The 19766-nt window shown below is 53.9% G+C and overlaps 7 protein-coding genes across 7 annotated transcripts; 5 read left to right on the forward strand and 2 right to left on the reverse strand.

Annotated features, from left to right (window-relative positions):
* Positions 1-586: 586 nt before the first annotated feature.
* MGSUL5 (MGSUL5 ATP sulfurylase) lies at positions 587-3753 on the forward strand (the record flags this gene model as incomplete). Its single annotated transcript, XM_003847493.1, has 5 exons — positions 587-602; positions 726-859; positions 1345-1488; positions 1810-1858; positions 1916-3753. 5 exons carry the CDS (start codon positions 587-589, stop codon positions 3622-3624), a joined length of 2052 nt encoding a protein of 683 aa, XP_003847541.1.
* Positions 3754-4233: 480 nt separating this feature from the next.
* On the forward strand, positions 4234-5897 carry MYCGRDRAFT_64546 (uncharacterized protein; the record flags this gene model as incomplete). The annotated part of the gene is made up of 2 exons (XM_003847494.1): positions 4234-5522; positions 5578-5897. Coding segments are annotated over 2 exons (1566 nt in total), but the record flags the coding sequence as incomplete, so codon positions are not given.
* Positions 5898-6548: 651 nt separating this feature from the next.
* SLA2 (SLA2 Src like adaptor 2) lies at positions 6549-9786 on the forward strand (the record flags this gene model as incomplete). The annotated part of the gene is made up of 2 exons (XM_003847495.1): positions 6549-9638; positions 9697-9786. The coding sequence occupies 2 exons, from the start codon at positions 6549-6551 to the stop codon at positions 9784-9786; spliced, it is 3180 nt and encodes a 1059-aa protein (XP_003847543.1).
* A 721-nt stretch (positions 9787-10507) lies between these two features.
* On the forward strand, positions 10508-11488 carry MYCGRDRAFT_51070 (uncharacterized protein; the record flags this gene model as incomplete). Its single annotated transcript, XM_003847496.1, has 1 exon — positions 10508-11488. One exon carries the CDS (start codon positions 10508-10510, stop codon positions 11486-11488), a length of 981 nt encoding a protein of 326 aa, XP_003847544.1.
* A 2427-nt stretch (positions 11489-13915) lies between these two features.
* On the forward strand, positions 13916-14500 carry MYCGRDRAFT_17609 (uncharacterized protein; the record flags this gene model as incomplete). The annotated part of the gene is made up of 1 exon (XM_003847497.1): positions 13916-14500. A coding segment is annotated over one exon (585 nt), but the record flags the coding sequence as incomplete, so codon positions are not given.
* Positions 14501-15033: 533 nt separating this feature from the next.
* MYCGRDRAFT_51381 (uncharacterized protein) lies at positions 15034-16062 on the reverse strand (the record flags this gene model as incomplete). The annotated part of the gene is made up of 1 exon (XM_003847748.1): positions 15034-16062. The coding sequence occupies one exon, from the start codon at positions 16060-16062 to the stop codon at positions 15034-15036; it is 1029 nt and encodes a 342-aa protein (XP_003847796.1).
* Positions 16063-17279: 1217 nt separating this feature from the next.
* MYCGRDRAFT_51069 (uncharacterized protein) lies at positions 17280-19235 on the reverse strand (the record flags this gene model as incomplete). Its single annotated transcript, XM_003847747.1, has 7 exons — positions 17280-17911; positions 17970-18202; positions 18256-18386; positions 18437-18470; positions 18532-18666; positions 18737-18835; positions 18889-19235. The coding sequence occupies 7 exons, from the start codon at positions 19233-19235 to the stop codon at positions 17280-17282; spliced, it is 1611 nt and encodes a 536-aa protein (XP_003847795.1).
* Positions 19236-19766: the final 531 nt, after the last annotated feature.

Below are 19766 nucleotides of genomic sequence, written 5' to 3' on the forward strand. Positions count from 1 at the left end.
GTCATGCAGTTGACCGTTGAGATGAATGAACGGCCGTCGAGATGGAGTGGAAGACTTGCAAAGGTCAATCTGAATATATTAGCACCGGCGTTGGGAAGGGTTTTGATTTCCTGGAAGCTGCCCGCTCAGTTTGGGCGAAGGAGCAAAAGTAGCAAGATACACCAGACAGACAAGAATGTGAAAAGTCATGTCTGATAACTTATCACTCTTCTTCGACTGTCATGCAGTGTGGTGTGGGTGATGTCGCGGTTGGTCGCGAAGGATCCGGTATCAGATGCGGAGGTACCTGCCAGTGCAGTGCAGTGATCGAGCTCCGGCAACGTCGTAGGTGAGGCAAGATGCACCTCTCAGACATCGACAACGACCACTGCCAGGTGGCGGCGGACCTGAGGTCAGATGGATTGTCGTCCAGAGATCGGTATCCGGTGCCTCTTGATATCTCTCATCGTCACGTGCACCGGGTGCCAGTCCTGGTTATGAGGCTTCGACTCCAGAATCTTCATGCGCCAGGCTTCACGCCATCGCACTCGACCAGTTTCACAACCATCAAACGAAGTCACAGCAAACATGCAAAGTAACAAACAAGATGTCCAACGCACAAGGTGAGAGAGAAAAATGGTTGAGAGCCGGCCAAGGCAGATATCCATCATTGTATGCGACGATGCGATGCTGGGCGGGTCATCGGCTCCGACCACCCGTGCGTGGTATACATACATATTTTACAGCGCACGCACACGAACTACATACCCTGTGGGGGACTGGACAGAATTGTGTAGGGGTGGGAATGGATGACTTCCTATTGGTGATCTTGGATTTGATGGGCGTGTACCTTGGAGGGATGGAGGCATCGACTGTGATGGTGATGTCGATTGGGCGACTGATGCTGTGCTATCGGGCAGTGTTCTGTGACCGTGGGAGTAGCGACGAGTTTGGGGACGAATTCTGGAGTTGGGCTTTCGTGTCGTGGGCGACAAGTCTATGATTGAGGTTGTTCTTGTTGCATCGCTCTTCACGGAGTGATGATTCTGCTGAGGCTTCTTAGAGATCGAGCTCATAGCCGTCACCGCCAGTGCCATACCTCTCCTCCCACCCTGGTACGGCCGGGCCACGAGATAGCGATCGCTCCGACGCAAGTTGGAGGTCAGGCATGTTCTTCCAATAGAAAGGCCTGTTGTGTCCCTACCGGGTAAGAAAGACGTTGCTTCTTTAGCTCGTCGGTCCGGTCGTAGTCGTTCGCGGCATAAACGTGCCTTGAGCGTTCGCAGGAATGACCGATCAGTTGGAACGGAGTACGAGAATTGCCTTGGAGACGCTGTAAGTACCTCTCGCTTGACTGCCGACCAGACGCTACGCGGTGAGATTGTTCTCCGTCGCTCGCGAAGTCGCAAAGAAGCCGATTGCAGTTTGCCGCGTCTGGCGATAGAACTATCGCTCGGGTTCCGACATCCGAAGGGCAGGGCAAGGGCAAGGGATCTGCAATCGCCTCAGGTTCGTGCACTGCCATGGAGAAGCAAATTGAATCTCACCTCGTCTGACCATGAAGCCACGAAGACAAGAACGCACTGAAGAAGCACGGAACAAGGCAAATAACAATGAAAGACCCACGTCTTGAGTACTTCCTCTCCCTTTTCTCTCCATCCCGCATCAAATTTTCGTCTCTGCCCTCTTGCGTGATCAGGTACCTTACATCATCCTGCTCCCCTCCCAACGACATCGGCCACCCAGCTTTTCCTGGCTGACCCAAGCTAAATTTCATTGAATTGCTGAAACTCATTCAATCGCTCGTTGTCTTGCACCTCACCCTCCCAGTCCAGTCCAAACCACATACCACTCGCAGCCATGGCTAACCCACCTCACGGTGAGTACACACGTCAATGCTTCAATGCAACCCACAATCACTGACAAACACCTCTAGGCGGAATCCTCAAGGATCTCATTGCCCGCGATGCGCCCCGAAGAGCAGAGCTCGCTGCTGAGGCCGAAAAGTTGCCAGCCATTGTCCTCGGTGACCGCCAGCTGTGCGATCTCGAGCTGATCCTCAACGGAGGCTTCTCACCTCTGGAGGGCTTCATGAATGAGAAGGATTACAACGGAGTGGTGGAGAACAACCGTCTGGCGGATGGAAACCTCTTCTCCATGCCAATCTGCTTGGACTTGACCAAGGAGGCCATTGAAGAGCTTGGTGTCAAGCCCGGCGCTCGCATCACACTGCGCGACAGCCGTGACGACCGCAACTTGGGAATCTTGAACGTGGACGATGTCTACCAACCGGACAAGCAGAAGGAGGCCAAGGAGGTCTTTGGTGGTGATCCAGACCACCCAGCTGTCAAGTTCCTCTTCAATCAGACCAATGACTACTACGTCGGTGGTAAGATCGATGCCATTGACCGTCTCATGCACTACGACTACGTCGGCCTCCGCTACACTCCTGCCGAACTACGCCTCCACTTCGATAAGCTTGGCTGGTCCAAGGTCGTCGCTTTCCAAACCAGAAATCCCATGCACCGTGCTCACCGCGAGCTGACTGTCCGCGCTGCCCGCACTCGCCAGGCCAACGTCCTCATCCACCCGGTCGTTGGCATGACCAAGCCAGGTGACATTGACCACTTCACTCGTGTCCGCGTATACCAGGCCCTGCTTCCTCGCTACCCCAACGGCATGGCCGTTCTCGGTCTGCTACCATTGGCCATGCGTATGGGAGGTCCTCGCGAGGCCATCTGGCACGCGATCATCCGTAAGAATCACGGAGCTACACACTTCATCGTCGGCCGTGACCACGCTGGTCCAGGAAAGAACAGCAAGGGAGAGGAGATCTACGGCCCATACGACGCACAATATGCCGTCGAGAAGTACAGGGACGAGCTTGGAATCGAGGTCGTGCCATTCCAGCAGATGACATATCTCCCCGATACCGACGAGTACATGCCCAAGGACGAGGTGCCAAAAGAGGTCAAGACATTGGATATTTCCGGTACCGAGCTTCGCCGTCGTCTGCGAACGGGAGGTGACATCCCAGAGTGGTTCTCATACCCCGAAGTCGTTCGCGTCCTCCGCGAGTCTCACCCACCTCGCAACAAGCAGGGTTTCACCGTCTTCCTCACTGGCTACACCAACTCCGGCAAGGACGCCATTGCCCGTGCATTGAACGTCACTCTCAACCAGCAAGGTGGCCGCTCCGTCACCCTTCTCCTCGGCGAGAGCATTCGCGGCGAGCTCTCCTCCGAATTGGGCTTCTCCCGCGAGGACCGCAACAAGAACATCCAGCGCATCGGCTTCGTCGCGTCAGAGCTCACTCGCTCCGGCGCAGCAGTCATCGCGGCGCCCATCGCTCCCTTCGCCGACTCCCGCAAGGCCGCCCGAGAACTCGTCGAGAAGGCTGGATCTTTCTACCTCGTGCACGTCGCTACCCCTCTTGAGCACTGCGAAAAGACTGACCGCCGTGGTATCTACGCCAAGGCACGTCGCGGTGAGATTAAGGGCTTCACCGGCGTTGACGACCCGTATGAGGCACCGGCGGGCAAGGAGGCGGATCTCGTGGTGGACATTAGCAAGGACAATGTCCGCACGGCGGTCCACCAGATTGTGTTGTTGCTCGAGGCGGAGGGTCTGTTGGATCAGTTGTAATTGTATCATATGAGGCACGTGTGGTGCATGCTGGATAGATAAAATGGTGTTGAAGCGCTGCTGCTATGGCCACCTTGCTGCATGGCCTACAATAGATAGACAAACGACATGGATTGTCACTTGTTTTTGGGCGTCGTCTCCTTGTCCATTTTGTTGTCCGTCCCTTGGACCTTGCCGATCTGGACTAAATATGCGAACACTTTGATACCTTGTCGATTGACCAGGGCAGGGATTTACTGTAGGCGCAACGTCACCCTCCTCAACTACATCCTAGGCTCCGTATCGACTGCACACAACCTCGTCCTTCTGAACCTCTCCATCAATCCATCGCACAATAGAGCGGACCTGACTCCGGCATGCAGACCGAGGCCGCGGGGAGATAGCGTAATTAGTCCGACCTTCGGTCCCGTCCTCCACTCTCATTTGGCATCTTGGCTACGGTTCGGGGAAGGCCTCGTGCGGCTAGCAGACCGAGGAAGCGGAAGCAGTTCCAAGGGGGCCGTCTCCACGTACCTTGGCTGCGCGTCAATCCACGATTTAGCCCGTCCTTTGTCAAAATCTCAACCTCACTTGCATCGGGCCACAGCACAAAAGTCAAGGAAACCAATCTTCTGACCAGCACATTGACATCGTTGTTCGTCTTCATCAACCCATGCATGAGGCGGGTTACGACAAGATGACGGTCGACCAAGGCGTCGATTTGGGCCTTTTGGGACAACGACCCACCCCCGACCAACGCGGCAATGGCGGAGTACTGGAGAACACCATCGCCACGATACGAAGCCTGACATTAAGAGACGTCCTCCAGGCTGTCTTATACGCCCTCACACCGGAGATCTTACAACGGAGCAAAAACCACAGCCACCGACGGAATGAGACGACCGCATACCTGGATGGCCTACGCGGAGTGGCCGCCCTCGTCGTTTGCATGCACCACATCACCATTTACGCGCACAAAGGTCTGGAATTGTGTTACGGCCATCCGATTTTCTTCGGAGAGTGGAACAACAAATTCGCTGTCTTGCCTTTTGTGCGGAATATCTTCACCGGAGGCCACTACTCCGTGATGCTGTTCTTTATCATTTCGGGCTATGTCGTTCCTCGGCGTCTCATCACATACCTCCACGCCGGACGCAATGCGGATTTCATCGAAGCCGTCAACTCGGCCATGTTCCGGCGTCCGGGCCGTTTGTTCTTTCCCTGCATGGGCGTCACTCTCACGCTTGCCATTCTCTGGCATGTGACTCCACTAACATATGCGTTTCGTGAACTGGAGTCGAATATATTCACGGAATTATGGGCCTGGATCATCGACAACGGGTCGTTTGTCTACTTCTTCAGGACGGGAATGCTCTTCTCGACCTACAATTTCACCACCTGGACGATACCCGTGGAGATGCGAGGCTCCATGTTCATGTTCTGCTGGCTATTCGCTTTTCACCAATGCACGACGAGAGTGCGAATTTTAGCGACAGCGATGTTGATTTTTTCCCTGGAGTACCTCACGGATGGTGGCATTTACGCGGCATTCTTCGCGGGCATGTTGACTGCCGAACTGGACATGTTGGCGGAAAGCGATCATCAGGTTTCATTACCGTGGGATGGCATTGCGAGCTGGTGGCGAAGGAATCGAGCGATACGGCAGGTCATTCTCCACGCCTTCCTGGTGGCCGGCCTCTTCCTCGGAGGTCAACCTTCGGAAGACGGGCATACGGTGCCGGAGCTCATGGACCAGTGCTTTGGTTGGTCGCATCTTCAGCATATGATTCCTGCTCAATACAAGAAGAAGGATATTGCTTTCCGCTGGTTTTGGTTATTCTGGGCCGCGTGGATGACCATGATTGCGGTCAAAGAGATTCGCTGGCTGCGACGACTGTTCGAGACGAATATCGCACAATGTGAGTTCACCAGCACGACGATTCGCGGCAATCATACATACTGACTCGCTTCCAGATCTCGGCCGTCACTCATTCGCGCTCTACCTCGTCCATGCTCAAGTCATCGGATCCTTCACCATCCGACTCTACTACCTCACCGGCTTCAAGAGCCCCGCAGACTTCGACTCTGTCAAGTACCACGAGCACCTGTACAAAGGCTTGATCAACAAGCCCTGGTGGCCTCTGCCCGAAGGTGGACCGTACGGTCTGGAGCCGAATTTCCTGTTCTGTGTGGTGCTCAGTCTGATGGTCATGTTCTACTTTGCTGAAATTGTCACGAAACTGTATGATGCGCCCGGGAACAGACTTTCCAATTGGCTCTATAAGAAGGTCAGGTCGATGAAATGAGGATTGATGAAGGAGAGGCGGTATTGGTTTGCGTGTATGATACTTCGAAAGAGAGGTCGTAGATGGGCTCAGCAAGGTGCTGTTGCGTGCGGGTTCGCCCCAGATTGGGCGTCAATGTTACGTTGGAGGAAGAGTGCTTCGAAGACGAGCAAGCGGTCTGGCGAGGCTGGAGGTGTACAACCGCGGTCCAAGGCTTCGGGCACGAGAATGTACACATCATGTTCGAAGAGGCTGGAGTCACAGACAATCATGAGAAGCGATGTTAGATATGCGACTGAGAGCATTTAGGCAGCGTGCGGTGTATCATCAGAAGCGTGTCGTTGCGCTGTAACAACAGTCATTGTCCAGCGTCAAATTGATGAGTTCAGACCAAGCCTTCTTCCGAGATAGAATCGCCAGGCTCACTGAGGCTTCTTCGACCACAGCTTGATTATCGTCGTCAGCAGCGAGGCAACGCCAAGCCCGATGGTCGCTCGCGCCATGTGCATTGCGCCGCAGCTGCCTGCGTCACATCCTTGCACGTATACCTTACGGTATAATAATCTGTAACACCAGTCCCCACTCATGGCAGCACCCTTCTCTGTCTATCGGGAACCACGACGGGAGGCCCACCAACAATCCTCCTTTCAACCCTCCGCCATGTACACCCAGTCGACCCGCAATGTCAACCTCAGCAAGTCCGAGACCGAACTGGCTACCAACATCAAGAAGGCCACCTCGATCGAAGAGTCCGCCCCGAAGCGCAAACATGTGCGCGCATGCATTGTCTACACATGGGACCACAAGAGCAGTGGCAGTTTCTGGAATGGCATCAAGGTCCAGCCCATCCAGGCCGATGAGGTGCAGACCTTCAAGGCACTGTACACCATACACAAAGTGCTGCAGGAGGGACATCCGGTAGCGCTGAAGGAAGCGCAGGCTCATGTGGGATGGCTGGAAGGCCTGTCGCGCGGCATGGTGGGTGGCCTGGGAGAGGGAATGCGTGGATATCAACCGCTGATCCAGGAATACATCTTCTACCTCGTGTCGAAGCTCAAGTTCCACCGCGACCACCCAGAGTTCAACGGCACGTTCGAGTATGAGGAGTACATTTCGCTCAAGTCGATCAATGATCCCAACGAGGGATATGAGACCATCTCCGAGCTCATGACGCTGCAGGACCAGATTGATAGCTTCCAGAAGCTGATCTTCTCGCACTTCCGTGGAACGACCAACAACGAATGCAGGATCAGTGCGCTGGTGCCTCTTGTGCAGGAAAGCTATGGAATTTACAAGTTCATTACGAGCATGCTGCGAGCAATGCACACCACGCTGGGAGATGACGAGGCGCTGAGTCCGCTTCGTGGGCGATACGATGCGCAACACTACCGCCTCGTCCGCTTCTACTACGAATGCTCGAACCTCCGCTACCTCACTTCTTTGATCACCATCCCGAAACTCCCTCAAGACCCACCGAATCTCCTTTCAGAGGATGAGACTGCGCCTGCTCTGCCCACCAGACCGAAGAACGAAGCCGCAACGAAGCCGAGAGACACGCCTCCACCGCAGCCATCCACCGACCCTGAGCCGATCAACGAATTTTGGAAGAATGAGCAGGCGAGGCAGCAAGAGGAGTACGAGGCAGAGCAAAGGAGGTTGCAGGCGCAATGGGAAGACGCACAGAGACAACAGCAGATGCAATCGCAGCAAGCGCAGCGAGATTTTGAGGAACAGCAGCGACTACAAGCCGAACAGCAGAGGCTACAACTTGAACAACTTCAGCGAGAACAGTATGCTCAGCAGACGCAAGGTCGCATGGCCGAATTGGAGCGGGAGAACCTCAATGCTCGCGCACAATACGAGCGTGATCAGCTCATGTTGGAACAGTACGATCGACGGATGAAGGCGCTGGAAGGCGAATTAAGTCAGCTCAACCAGAACTTCCAGCAACAGACGCAGAGCAAAGACGACCAGATTCGTGCTTTGCAGGAGCAGGTCAACACATGGCGGACGAAATATGAGGCGTTGGCGAAGCTATACAGTCAGCTGCGACATGAGCATCTCGAGCTCTTGCAGAAATTCAAGGGCGTGCAACTCAAGGCTGCGTCTGCTCAAGAAGCGATTGACAAGCGGGAGAAGCTGGAGCGAGAACTCAAGACGAAGAACCTGGAACTTGCCGACATGATCCGTGAGCGAGATCGCGCCCTGCACGACAAGGACCGCACGACTGGAGGCCATCGCGATGAATTGGAGAAGCTCAAGCGCGAGCTACGAATGGCGCTCGACCGAGCAGACAATGCCGATCGCGCAAAGGGAAGCGAGCTCTCAGCCATGCTTTCTCGTCACAACCGCGAGATTGCTGATCTGGAGGAGGCCCTCCGTAACAAGACTCGGTCTTTGGATGAGATGCGAGACAAGCTGGGCGAAGGCAGCTCCGACTTGCAAGCGCAATTGCGGGAGAAGGAGGACGAGCTGGAGATCTACAAGTCCAGCTTAGACCAGGCTCTCGTGGAGCTTGAGGAGCTGCGAAATAATGGTGGCGGTGTGGACTCGGCGATGGACGAGCAGATCGACGTGATGCTGCTGGACAACATCAAGAAGATCAACGAACTCATCGATTCGGTTCTTCAGTCCGGTGTGCAGCGTGTGGACGACGCTCTTTACGAGCTCGACAGCTCTATGCAGGCTGGAAACCAGAATGCGAGCGGTGCATACGTCCTGTCGCAGATCGAGAAGGCTCAAAGCAGTGCGATGGAGTTCAGCACGGCTTTCAACAATTTCATCGCCGATGGTCCGAACAGCACTCATTCGGAGGTCATCAGGACAGTTCATACTTTCTCCAACGCCATCGCCGACGTCCTCTCTAACACCAAGGGTCTGACTCGCTTCGCGAGCGACGATAAGAAGGGCGATCAACTCATGTCTGCGACCCGACGATCCGCCTCCAGCACCGTCGACTTCTTCCGTGGCATTATGTCTTACCGTCTCGATGGTCTAGAGGATCTTCAAAAGACCGATGTGGTCATCAACAAGAACAACGATGTCCAAATTGCGCTCAACAACCTCTCGAAACTCGCCGACGCCTTCGCGCCCAAGAACAAAGTCACATCTACAAATGGCGATCTCGGCGAGCTCGTCGACCGCGAGATGTCTAATGCCGCCAAAGCCATTGAAGCGGCCGCCGAACGTCTCGCCAAACTCCAGAACAAGAACCGCGATCAGTACTCCACTTACGAACTCAAGATTCACGATGAGATTCTCGAGGCTGCCATCGCTGTCACCAACGCCATTGCTCAACTCATCAAAGCCGCAACTGCCTCCCAGCAGGAGATTGTCAACCAAGGCCGTGGCTCGAGCATGTCCAAGACGCAATTCTACAAGAAGAACAACCGCTGGACGGAAGGTCTCATCTCTGCCGCAAAAGCCGTGGCGACATCGACAAACATGCTCATCGAGACCGCCGACGGCGTCATCTCAGGTCGCAACTCCCCCGAGCAGTTGATTGTCGCTTCGAACGATGTCGCCGCATCGACTGCACAGCTCGTTGCAGCGTCCCGTGTCAAGGCGTCGTTCATGAGCAAGACCCAGGAAAGGCTCGAGACGTGCAGCAAAGCGGTCACGAACGCTTGCCGCAGCTTGGTCCGGCAGGTGCAGAGCATCATTGAGAAGAGGCAGCGGGACGGCGATGAGGATGTGGACTATAGTAAGCTGAGCGGGCATGATTTCAAGGTTCGGCAGATGGAGCAGCAGGTAAGTTATGATTGTAAGGTTGGCAGTGCCGTTCAATGGACTAACATTGCGGGTGTAGGTCGAGATTTTGCAGTTGGAGAATTCGCTGTCGGCGGCGAGGCATCGTTTGGGAGAGATGCGGAAGTTGTCGTATCAAGAAGAGGATTAAACGTTGGATGTGGATTGAGCTTTGGCTATGGTGTAGGTCTACTGTACGTACTGAGACGTGCTATCGTAGCACATATAGCGGATGGATTTCGCCTGCAAGAGCATATCCCGACCACACATTCCCTTCACTCCTCGAATTCGTCGCACAAGATCTCAGCCTCATCAATGCCCTTAGTCAGCGTCGGCAAAGCTCTGGCAGCTGAGAAACGGAGCGGCAACTACGAGCTTCCGTTCTAAACCTTCTTTCCATCTCACAGTTTACACTTCGGAGCAACGTGGCATGTGACGGTATTCCCAGCATGGATCCCACGCAGCATGATGCCATGTGAAATTGAATGCTTGACCACAGCTGACGAGATGTCGATTCAGGCCCGGGCAGATGTCCTCAAACGGCACGACGATCGACCCGCCAATATCGGCGTGCATACGATTTTAATGGAGCCGCACTTACACTTCCATGGCGCAGGTTGGTCTAGCCGCCCGTCCACGCCGCTGCGAACCTCAACCAGCGGCACGGCGAGAAGGTGGTCGGTCACGCAAGCACACATGGGCTTTCCGACTTCAGCGCTCGCTCGCTCGGCTCAGCCTCGCCCGGTAGTTCTACTAGTGATCGATCACGCTCTTTCACAGCCCTGTCCATTTCTCATACAAAAGTCGCGCCATGCCCCGATCGTCCACCCCTCACCTCTTGCCTCACTGACCGCCACTTCCTACTCTACATCATGGACCCCACATTCGCAGCAGCCTTGACCGGAGGCCTCTTTGGCTCGGCGTTGACGATATCCGGCGTCGCCGCACCTTCGGCCATTATTGGACAGTTTCAATTCTCCGACTATCATATGGTCCTCACATTCTTGACAGCATCGGCCTGCGGAGCACCCATCTTCCTCCTAGCAAGTCGCAGCAACCATGCGCAGATTTCCGCCCGGCAGAATAGCTCGTTTGGACGGGCTGGGAAATTCGACGGGAATGTCATTGGCGGCACGCTGTTGGGGATAGGAATGGGACTCACAGGCGCTTGTCCGGGCACGGTGCTGGTTCAAGCTGCTGCTGGCGTAGCGGGCAGTCAATTGCTACTCGCTAGTGGAGCTTTGGCGGGAGTTTTGTACATACCGTGGAGTCAAAGCAATCCGAAGACGCCGACGGATCCAGCGGGCAAGCATTCATTATCAGAGGCGACTGGATACTCTTTCAAGACCGTCTTGTTGACTTACGAAGCGGCACTATTGGCCATGATCACAGCTGCGTTATATCTGGCTCCCAAGGGTCGTTACACTGTCCATCCAGCGGTAGGAGGCGTTCTCATCGGGCTCGCTCAAGCCTCGTCCGTCTACTTTACCAAGAAACCGCTCGGGGCTAGTGCTGCATACGAAGATATTGGCAAAATATTCTGGGGATCCGTCCGAGGAACAAAGATGCCCGGCATCCAAAATCTGATTTTCGCCGCCGGCGTCATGGCCGGTGCACGATTGACGATGCAAGCTCTGCCGGAGACAGCGATGGCGTTTGCCCATTCGACAGGCATATCACCCTTGAGAGCGGTCCTCGGTGGTTTCGCGCTGATATTTGGTGCACGCATGGCCGGAGGTTGTACGAGTGGCCATGGTATTACTGGAATGTCGACGCTTGGAGTCAGCTCGTTTGTTACAGTGCCTTGTATGTTTGCGGGAGGCATACTTGCTGCGATGCTGTTGAAAACCTGAGAATGAAATCGATTGATCTTATGATCCTGGTTTCAGACTATGCATGCGGCAGAAGCAGTGAATCTTGCAGCAAGCGTTGCATGTCTTCGCAGAGAAGCGGGATGGTGACGTCCACTCCGTTGTACGTCCATTCCATTGCCGGCCCATTCTTGAGCGTCGTGTCTTTCAGCGGCCCATCCACGATCAGGATGCAGTCATTCAAACAGGGCACCACACAATCTGCGTAGCGAATGCGAGAAACCAGACCAAAGTCGATGTTATAGATAACTGCACGAGCCCATGTGGTCACCAGTATATGCTTCTGGCCGAGAAACGCCTGCCAGAGTCGTTTGGTATTCGCGCAGTCTCGGACAAACCGTGTGAGCGAGCCGATGTCTGCAAGTGGATGTGCAATCTTGACGGCCAGGACGAAGCCACCGCATGCGAGAGTCGTCCATTGCACGGCCATGATCGGATCGTCCTTTTGCTCTGGGTCTAGAGGAAGTACGATGCTTGTCGCCGGCACGAATAGAGCGAGAGCGAGCTCATCTGATCGTCTGGCCCAGACGGGACGTCTCTTCGGCGAGCTGAAAGGGTACAAATCATCGGCCGTTGCAGTGCTCGTCGCTCCAATGAGTTCAACTCCTGAATCCGTCAGCGTGCCGTGATGCATATACACTCGACCGTAGCGTTTAACGTGTATTGGGAACGACGCTGTCTCTGGAGGAAGACCTTGCTCATCGAGGCTAAGCATGCCTTTCAGGTGGCCGCATCATTGCGGGCAGGCGTTCAGTGTCTCACGCAAGCGCTGCCGAGATACTCGGCGAGTGTCAATGACGGGACAGAACCTGATGGCTATTCAAACAGCCAGATGGCGCTCGTCAGGCCGAAACTGGCGGGCGCTGCATCCATGAGCGATAGCGGCACAGCGTTCTCGCAATGCGGTGGTTTTCGAGGGAACACTCGCCTGTTGAGAAGAAGAGGTAGGCTTGAGTCGTGCAAAGGCGCCCTGTTGCTCGTTGGGTTCGTGGACTGTGCTGGGTAGACAGATCCGATCACTGCTTCTTACCACGCACTCCAGTATCTAACCACGATCCCTTCAAGCCATCGTGAGCACTCGAAGGCTCCATCCCGCGGTGGTAGAGTTCAGGCAAGCCAGACACCGACAGGCATTTCCCGACTGCCGCCCAAACAGTTCGTCTGGTATTCGTCCGTGGCACACCTTGTACTCCAACGTAACGTCGAGCTACAAGATTTGCCATGTGGAGCGAGCTGACTCATGTCAATTCGAGACTTTACTTTTATCGAAAAGGAAAATGGATGGTCATTCAGCGCGTTGGTGAGTAAGCGATATGACACCTGAGGCACCATTACCTTACCAAACCATCTGCGTTGCAGAACTGCCGAAACATCACTTCAAACCATCTTCCCTTTACTCCAAATAGCATACGAGAAATTGCATTGCCGACTTCTCGTTACAGAGGCTGAGCCTACATCATTGTTTACTACGACGGACGTCACTATTACAGTGGCCGGACCTACATTACTCTTCACTACGATGAACGTCACCAATGTCAGCTCAGGATTACTGAACGGATGCTTGTCCGTACGACCGGCCGCTCGTTCAAGCACGCGCGTACGCAGAGACGCAGAACCGAAGCGTTCCAATTGCTCACTTATGATGCAATACGCGATGCCCGATGCACAATCGACTGGATCGATTCGTAGGGTAAAATGCCAAACCGAGACACCAAAAACTGGGGCCAATTTAAAGGTCAGTCGTGGCCGCCACACACCAAACCAAACCTATAACACCTAGTTTGATTGACTTTCACTGGATCTCCGCACTTCCCGGATGTGGGCCGAGGAGTTCTGACGAAGCCTGTAACTTACGACATCATGAATAAGGAGCCTCACTGGGCAGAGAACGTATTGGGGCCAAAAAAAGGTCTGTACCTGCGTCTTGTACTTCTCAAGTCATTACAGTCTGCTTGAGGTCTGTTAGAGATGGACACGCAAGTGTCGATGCGATGTCTGGTGTGGCTCTCAGCAAGAATGTCTATCTGGAAGACATATATGAGCTCGTAAGTACTCTCTCCCGTCCGATTGTTTCCGACAATTGGCAGACTGTCGTTCATTCTGCTCCAACATTCGTTTCATATCTCTCTTGTCCTCCTTCCACCATGGCGGTCGGTCGTGGGACTATAATCAAGAAGTCCTTGGCTCTGTGCCTCTTCGCTGGTATCGTGGCGATGACTGTGGCATTATGCATAACATTCGTGCCCAAAGCAATGAAGAGTCGGTATACCCCCTCGCTCACAACATGAAAGTATCATCGCTGACGTAGTATTAGTGCATTGTAACGAATGTACAACTGCCAAAGTACTGAACAAGGATGCATACAAACATGGTGGCGCGAGCAACCATCCCACCAAGATGAACAAAGGCACCGAAGGCAAGGACGAATACAACTACTATTCCGGAACATACGAGGATGGCGGCTGGCCCAAGAAACAAGACTGGATCTCTTTCGAGAACATGTGGAACAACAACATGGACAAGATGAAGTCGTCGTGTGGAGCCCACCACTTTGGCGACAACCTCTCGGATGTGGAGATTGAACATATCCAAACCGCTATCCAAAGAGTGGCCAAGACCTCGAAAGTTGACAACCGGTTTATATTCGCTCTCATCATGCAAGAATCCAAAGGCTGCGTTCGCGTCCATAATACTAACAATGGCGTGCGTAATCCGGGCATAATGCAGAGTCACAATGGGCATGAATACGACCCTGAACACAGCGAGAAGTCGATCGAGCAAATGGTCGTCGATGGAACGCAAGGAACTTCATCAGGTGAAGGACTGGTGCAAGGATTGGACAAGACCGGAAATGCATATGCGGCAGCGAGATTCTACAATTCGGGACAAATCGCGAAAGATGGAGATCTAAGTGACGGCGCAGGCGCTACGGCGTGTTATGCTAGTGATGTGGCAAATCGGCTGACGGGATGGGTCGATGCGAAGTCGAAGTGTCCTGGAGAAGAGGACACCGGCGGCGGCTCGGGCGAGGACGAACAGTCGGGTGACCAGCAGGACGGACAACAGGACGAACAACAGAACGACGAGCAGGACGGACAACAGAATGACCAGCTGGACGGACAGCAACAAGACCAGAAAGGAGAACAGAACCACAACCCGCAGAGCGGGACATCGGGTGGAGGCAATCAGTATGGAGGTGGCTCGGGCGGATCATCAAATGGCGGCGGTGGAGGAGGGCAAAAGTTCCGCAGGAGGCGACGAGGCGACCACTTTCACAGGCATTTTTGATGCTGCCATGATGAAGGGCCAGGACCCCATATATGTTTGATCTTAGCCTAAATACCCTTGTAGCTACTGCTCATCGAATGCCGAATGCTTTTCTCTTTCGAATACCGTTGGCGAAGTGTGCAAGACATACAGCCACAATAAAGGAAAGTACTTTTCCAACCGTCTCGGAATCACACCAGACTTCAACAGCATAACGTCCACCTAGCACCGCTTGTGCTCTTAATGTACAACAAGCAGCATCAGAGGCCACTAAACACCGACAAAGAGCCCCGCGCCGTTCCCGTCTGATCGAACATCAGATTGTCATCACAACTGGTCCCAAGTCCTGCATTCTTCAGCCATGCCGGCTCCCAATACATCAGACCCGAGCCCGCCACGCCCGCCACATCCTTCAAAAAGGTTGCTTGTCCTGCAGCTGAGAAGGGAATGCTTGAAAGGTCCGAGGGGAAAGCCGAACTTGGATTTGGACAGCTGACGGGCCAGTTAGTCTCAACAACCATCACACTTTTGCCATATTTGGAAGACATTTGGCTCAAGGAGGACTTCAAACTGGCGAGTGTGGCACCACTGCCATACATCGGGTAGTAGGAGACAGCCTGAACGTCGTAGTCGGCAGAAGTCAAAGGTCCTGCACCAAGGACAGTGTCGTAGAAGTACTTCTGCGTGGCGAAGTTCCATCCGTTGGCAACGTGGATGAGGATCTTGGCTCCTGAGATTTTGGAATCTCTGATGCCAGAAGAAGCGGAATGGAGAAGTCGAGCGCAGTTGTAGTTTCCAGTCGTCGTTCCCAGTTTCCCGAGGGGAAATAAGAAGCCGTTGCTGATTTCGTTGCCAATCGACACGAGGGAGATGGAGATGCCAGCAGCTGCGAAGCTGTTCATGGTGTCCATTGTATAGTGATAGACCTTGTCCGCGAGGTCATCGATACCCAGCGACGACCAAGCACTCGGTGTAGATTGGCTACCGGGATCAGCCCAAGTGTCCGAGAAGTGCAAATCCAGATAGATATTCAAGCCGGCTGCTTTGGCTCGTTTGGCAAGATTCAAGTTATAGTTGAGGCCATAGTTGCCGCTTGACGTCCAGAGCCTTTGACGGACGGTATTGACGCCATTCGCTTTGAGGATGCTCTCCAAGGACTGGGCGGTTCCAGCGGAGTTCTTGTATACGGCGCCTGCGTTTTCTGCGACGATCGCTGACGACCAGTCAACGCCTTTGTATGACACAGCGTTGACGCCAAGGGCCCAGGCAGCAAGAAGTGAAAGCTTCATGACGGTCACGATGCTTTGCAGCGAGGTATTGATGAAATTGAAGAAATGTTGGCAGCGGGTTCGGCGCCTTGATGCAGTTTGCCTGGAATACGTGAGTCGTTTCAGATTTATGACTTACCACGAAGGTACATCACTCTTCCAACGCAAGAGTTCATCGGGATGTGGACTTGAGGACGAATGCAATGCTTGACCCCATACCGGAGAATGTCTGTCCGGTTGGCGCGAGCATCACAACTGCCATTCATGGGTCGCGACTGGCTTGCGGACGGACAGTTCAAGTAGACTTGTCCAGGGTTATCGAGCGCATTGAAGTGGGATTGCCTCTGCTCGCTTGATCGAGGCCATATTCGGTTGGTGGAACAACCTCACCCGGAACTGGGGTTAAGAGTCCCGTCCTGTCACCGGCCCTCTCTTCAGACTTTTCGGGGTCGACGGCTCCACTTGACCATTACTCGATGGAGAGACCATGCTATTGATATGTGTCATCAATAGAACGAGGCTTGCGAAGATTCTTGATAGGATCTTGGAGGCATGCGGACGAGGAGGAGAAAGAAGCCGAAGAGCCGGCAGCGTTCAGTGTCGGCGGCAAAGGTCGGTGCGCTAATGGCGGGTACTGCCGTCTTGGCATCTCCAGTTCTTCATCCATCTCCTGCGGCCATCAACGACTTGTCCTCCTCGTCATGCTCGAGGACACTCTAGCAGCGCCCACCGCAGCGATGGGATACGCAGGGTCTCCACTTCCCGCGTTGCAATGCCGTGCACCAGCGTTCTTGACCGGAAGTAGGTCTCACAGCCCTTGCACGACCGAGCCCTCGGCTATCTTCCATGCAATATACCGCCAAAGACTGCCATGTCGGAGTGAGCACGACGCGACATGCATGGCCTGATTGCATGGGCCGCCGCACAAGTCTCGACAGTCCTGCTGGCCTCAAGCGGAGGGAAGGCCTCGGTGATGCGTCCGCAGCAGCTTCTCTCTACGGATTGACAGGTCTCCGATTCAACAGTGGACTGGACTTGACGTCTGGCTCGACAGATTGTTCTTCACATACTCGTACTGCAATGTAGCAATGAGTGTTCGCAAGCACCACAGAAGGCAACAGGTTTCAAATTGTTCCAGGCACAAGCACTTTCTGATTACACGTCTACGAAATCATTGCGCTTCAAGCATCTCGTCCTTTCGCTCATTTTCCTCGACTGAGACCTGCACGCGACAAGGCTTAAGAATCATCCTCCAAGACCTGGCCGTCCGTGGTAAATTTGACCGTGGTCTTCCTCGTCGAAGCCTTCCTTGGGTTCGGCGCCTCGAAGATACCCTTCATCTCCTCGAGCGTTTTGCCAGATGTCTCCACGAAAAAGAAGTAGATGCTAGCCATCTCGAAGCAAATCCAGAAGATGTACACGATGTACAACTTCCACCCAATCTTCTCAATAGCGACAGAAATGCCGTACGTGTTGATGACCAACGCAGCATTACCGAAAAAGAAATTCAGTCCCGAGCCTTTCGCTCGAGTACGATTCTCAAGACACTCGACAGCGTACAGGGTCTGTAGCGGTGTCCATCCCCAACCGAAACATATTCCAAAGAGGTAGATGCTGACAATGGTTCCATAGGCCAGATTCGGATGCCTCTCAGATTCGGCAGTGAAGGCGGTCAGCAGAATGTACGACACAAGCCCGCCAGCCAAGCCAGCAAGAAGCATGGCTCTTCTACCCATCTTGTCGAGTAGTGTTGCACCATAAATTGAGCCCATCATGCTGAATATTGGGTTGATGGCGTTGATCAGAAGCTGCTTGTTTGGATCCGTAATGCCTGCATTTTTCACCATCTCTGGCATGAAGTAGCTGACGACTGCGATAGATTAGTATGTTGACTCCTCCGCAGCGGAACAGGTCAGCGATTGGCATACCATTATTACCGGACCATTGACCAAAGAAAGCCATAGCTATCACCATGTACAGTCGGTAGCGGGCAGCTCGCGTGTTGAGCAGCTCTCTGTAATCCCACCAAGGATTGGTGTCGCGGGAATCGACCATGTCTTCCACGATTTCGCGGACTTGGAGTTCAACGAGAGGAGAGGAGGCATCTCCATCGCCATGGTACTTTGCAAGCACAGCTACAGCTTCTTCCTTCCGGCCATTCCTGCGACATCCTGTCAGAAATGAAACAAAGCAAGAGATTTCAAGTCAACGTACAGAATCAGCCATCGTGGGCTCTCGGGACAGAAAAAGATCAGACACATCACGATCGCAGGGATGCCGCATTGGACAAGCACAGGCGTCCTCCAGGCCCAGGAGCTATCAGGCATGTGCAGATTCGTTCCGTACTGCCTGCAGTCAGCGACAGTTTCGGCCAATATTTCTTCTGAACACCTACAGTCGTCCAACCGGCTATGATGTTTCCAAACCACCTGTACATCAAAGAGAGCAAGGATCAGCAAAGCTTGGGCAGCGAGGCGAAACAAGAATTACCAAAAGTTGTTGTACATCCCGGCCATGGTACCTCTGTACGCTGGATGGGCCAGCTCTACAGTGTATGTCGGAGCAGCAGCTACTGCGAAGGTCGCTCCGAAGCCGAGGATGAAGCGTCCGGCGATGAATTGGCCACTGCGACGCACGATTCCAGTCAGCATCTCTTGCGCATCTCTCCTGCTTCGATTTCTGAAGTGGGACTCACATGCTGTTTGCAGAGGTGGCGATGGCAGTGCCAATCAAGACAACCACACATCCAATGAAAATGCACATGCGACGTCCATACCCATCTGCAAGCAAACCACTGCAGCAGACGTCAGCATTGTCCGGCGGAAAGAGCAACACCACACGGCATACCAGAATGGCGCAGCAGCAATCTGGGCGAGATTGTAAATGATGAAGATGATGCCGGTCGAGCTTCCAGCGCCGCTGAGGCCGAACGAGTGCTGGTAGCTTTTCATGGCGTTGATCCCGCCCATCAGTGAGCCATCGAAACCGTTCATGGTGGACACGAGATATCCCACACTCATGACCAGATAGAGCTTGATCATGTTCTTGCTCCATAGCGACGGTTTTTGCGCCGTGATGGCCGCAGTCAAGGCGACGGACGCAACTTGAGCTTCCTTCACAATGCGATGGTGAGCGTCATGTTCGATTGTGACGTGGCGCACTTTGGAAGCGTCTTTCTCGTCGACAAAACTCATGATTGATTGATGGGAGAGGCAAATCTGGCACGAGGAGGTGAAGTGAAGGATCTTGCGAAAGACGGTGGAAGTATTGCTATATTCGCTCTGCGGGTCCTTTCCGTGCGGAATACTCAGCTCTCACGACCTCCTCCACACTCGGGTCGCATCCAATGTCAACGACATGGGACAATGATTTGTCCCTGCCGGATCAAAGGCCTGCGCATTGTTCCAGACTATTGAACGCGCCAGGACCACGCCCGAATGGTACGAGGTCAACACGGAAGATTGCCATGTGGGCATGAACATGGGGATGGGAACTGGGACCGTGCATTGACCTCCTGGGGCAAAGAGCGGAGAACCTGGACGGCCGGAAAGTGGAGATGAGGCCAGCCTTCCCGGAGCGTGTGAAGGGACTTGTCACATCAGGTCATGATTGTGTTCCAATCAAGGTCTGGACCGTCTGGGCAACCGAACTCATCCAGATATGGATTGATGCCAGGATCATGGTAGAGAAGGTGGAGAACCTGGTACAGCGGCAAGTCTGGATGG

Source organism: Zymoseptoria tritici, chromosome 13 (genome assembly GCF_000219625.1).
Source record: "Zymoseptoria tritici IPO323 chromosome 13, whole genome shotgun sequence".
Classification (NCBI taxonomy): Eukaryota; Fungi; Ascomycota; class Dothideomycetes; order Mycosphaerellales; family Mycosphaerellaceae; genus Zymoseptoria; species Zymoseptoria tritici.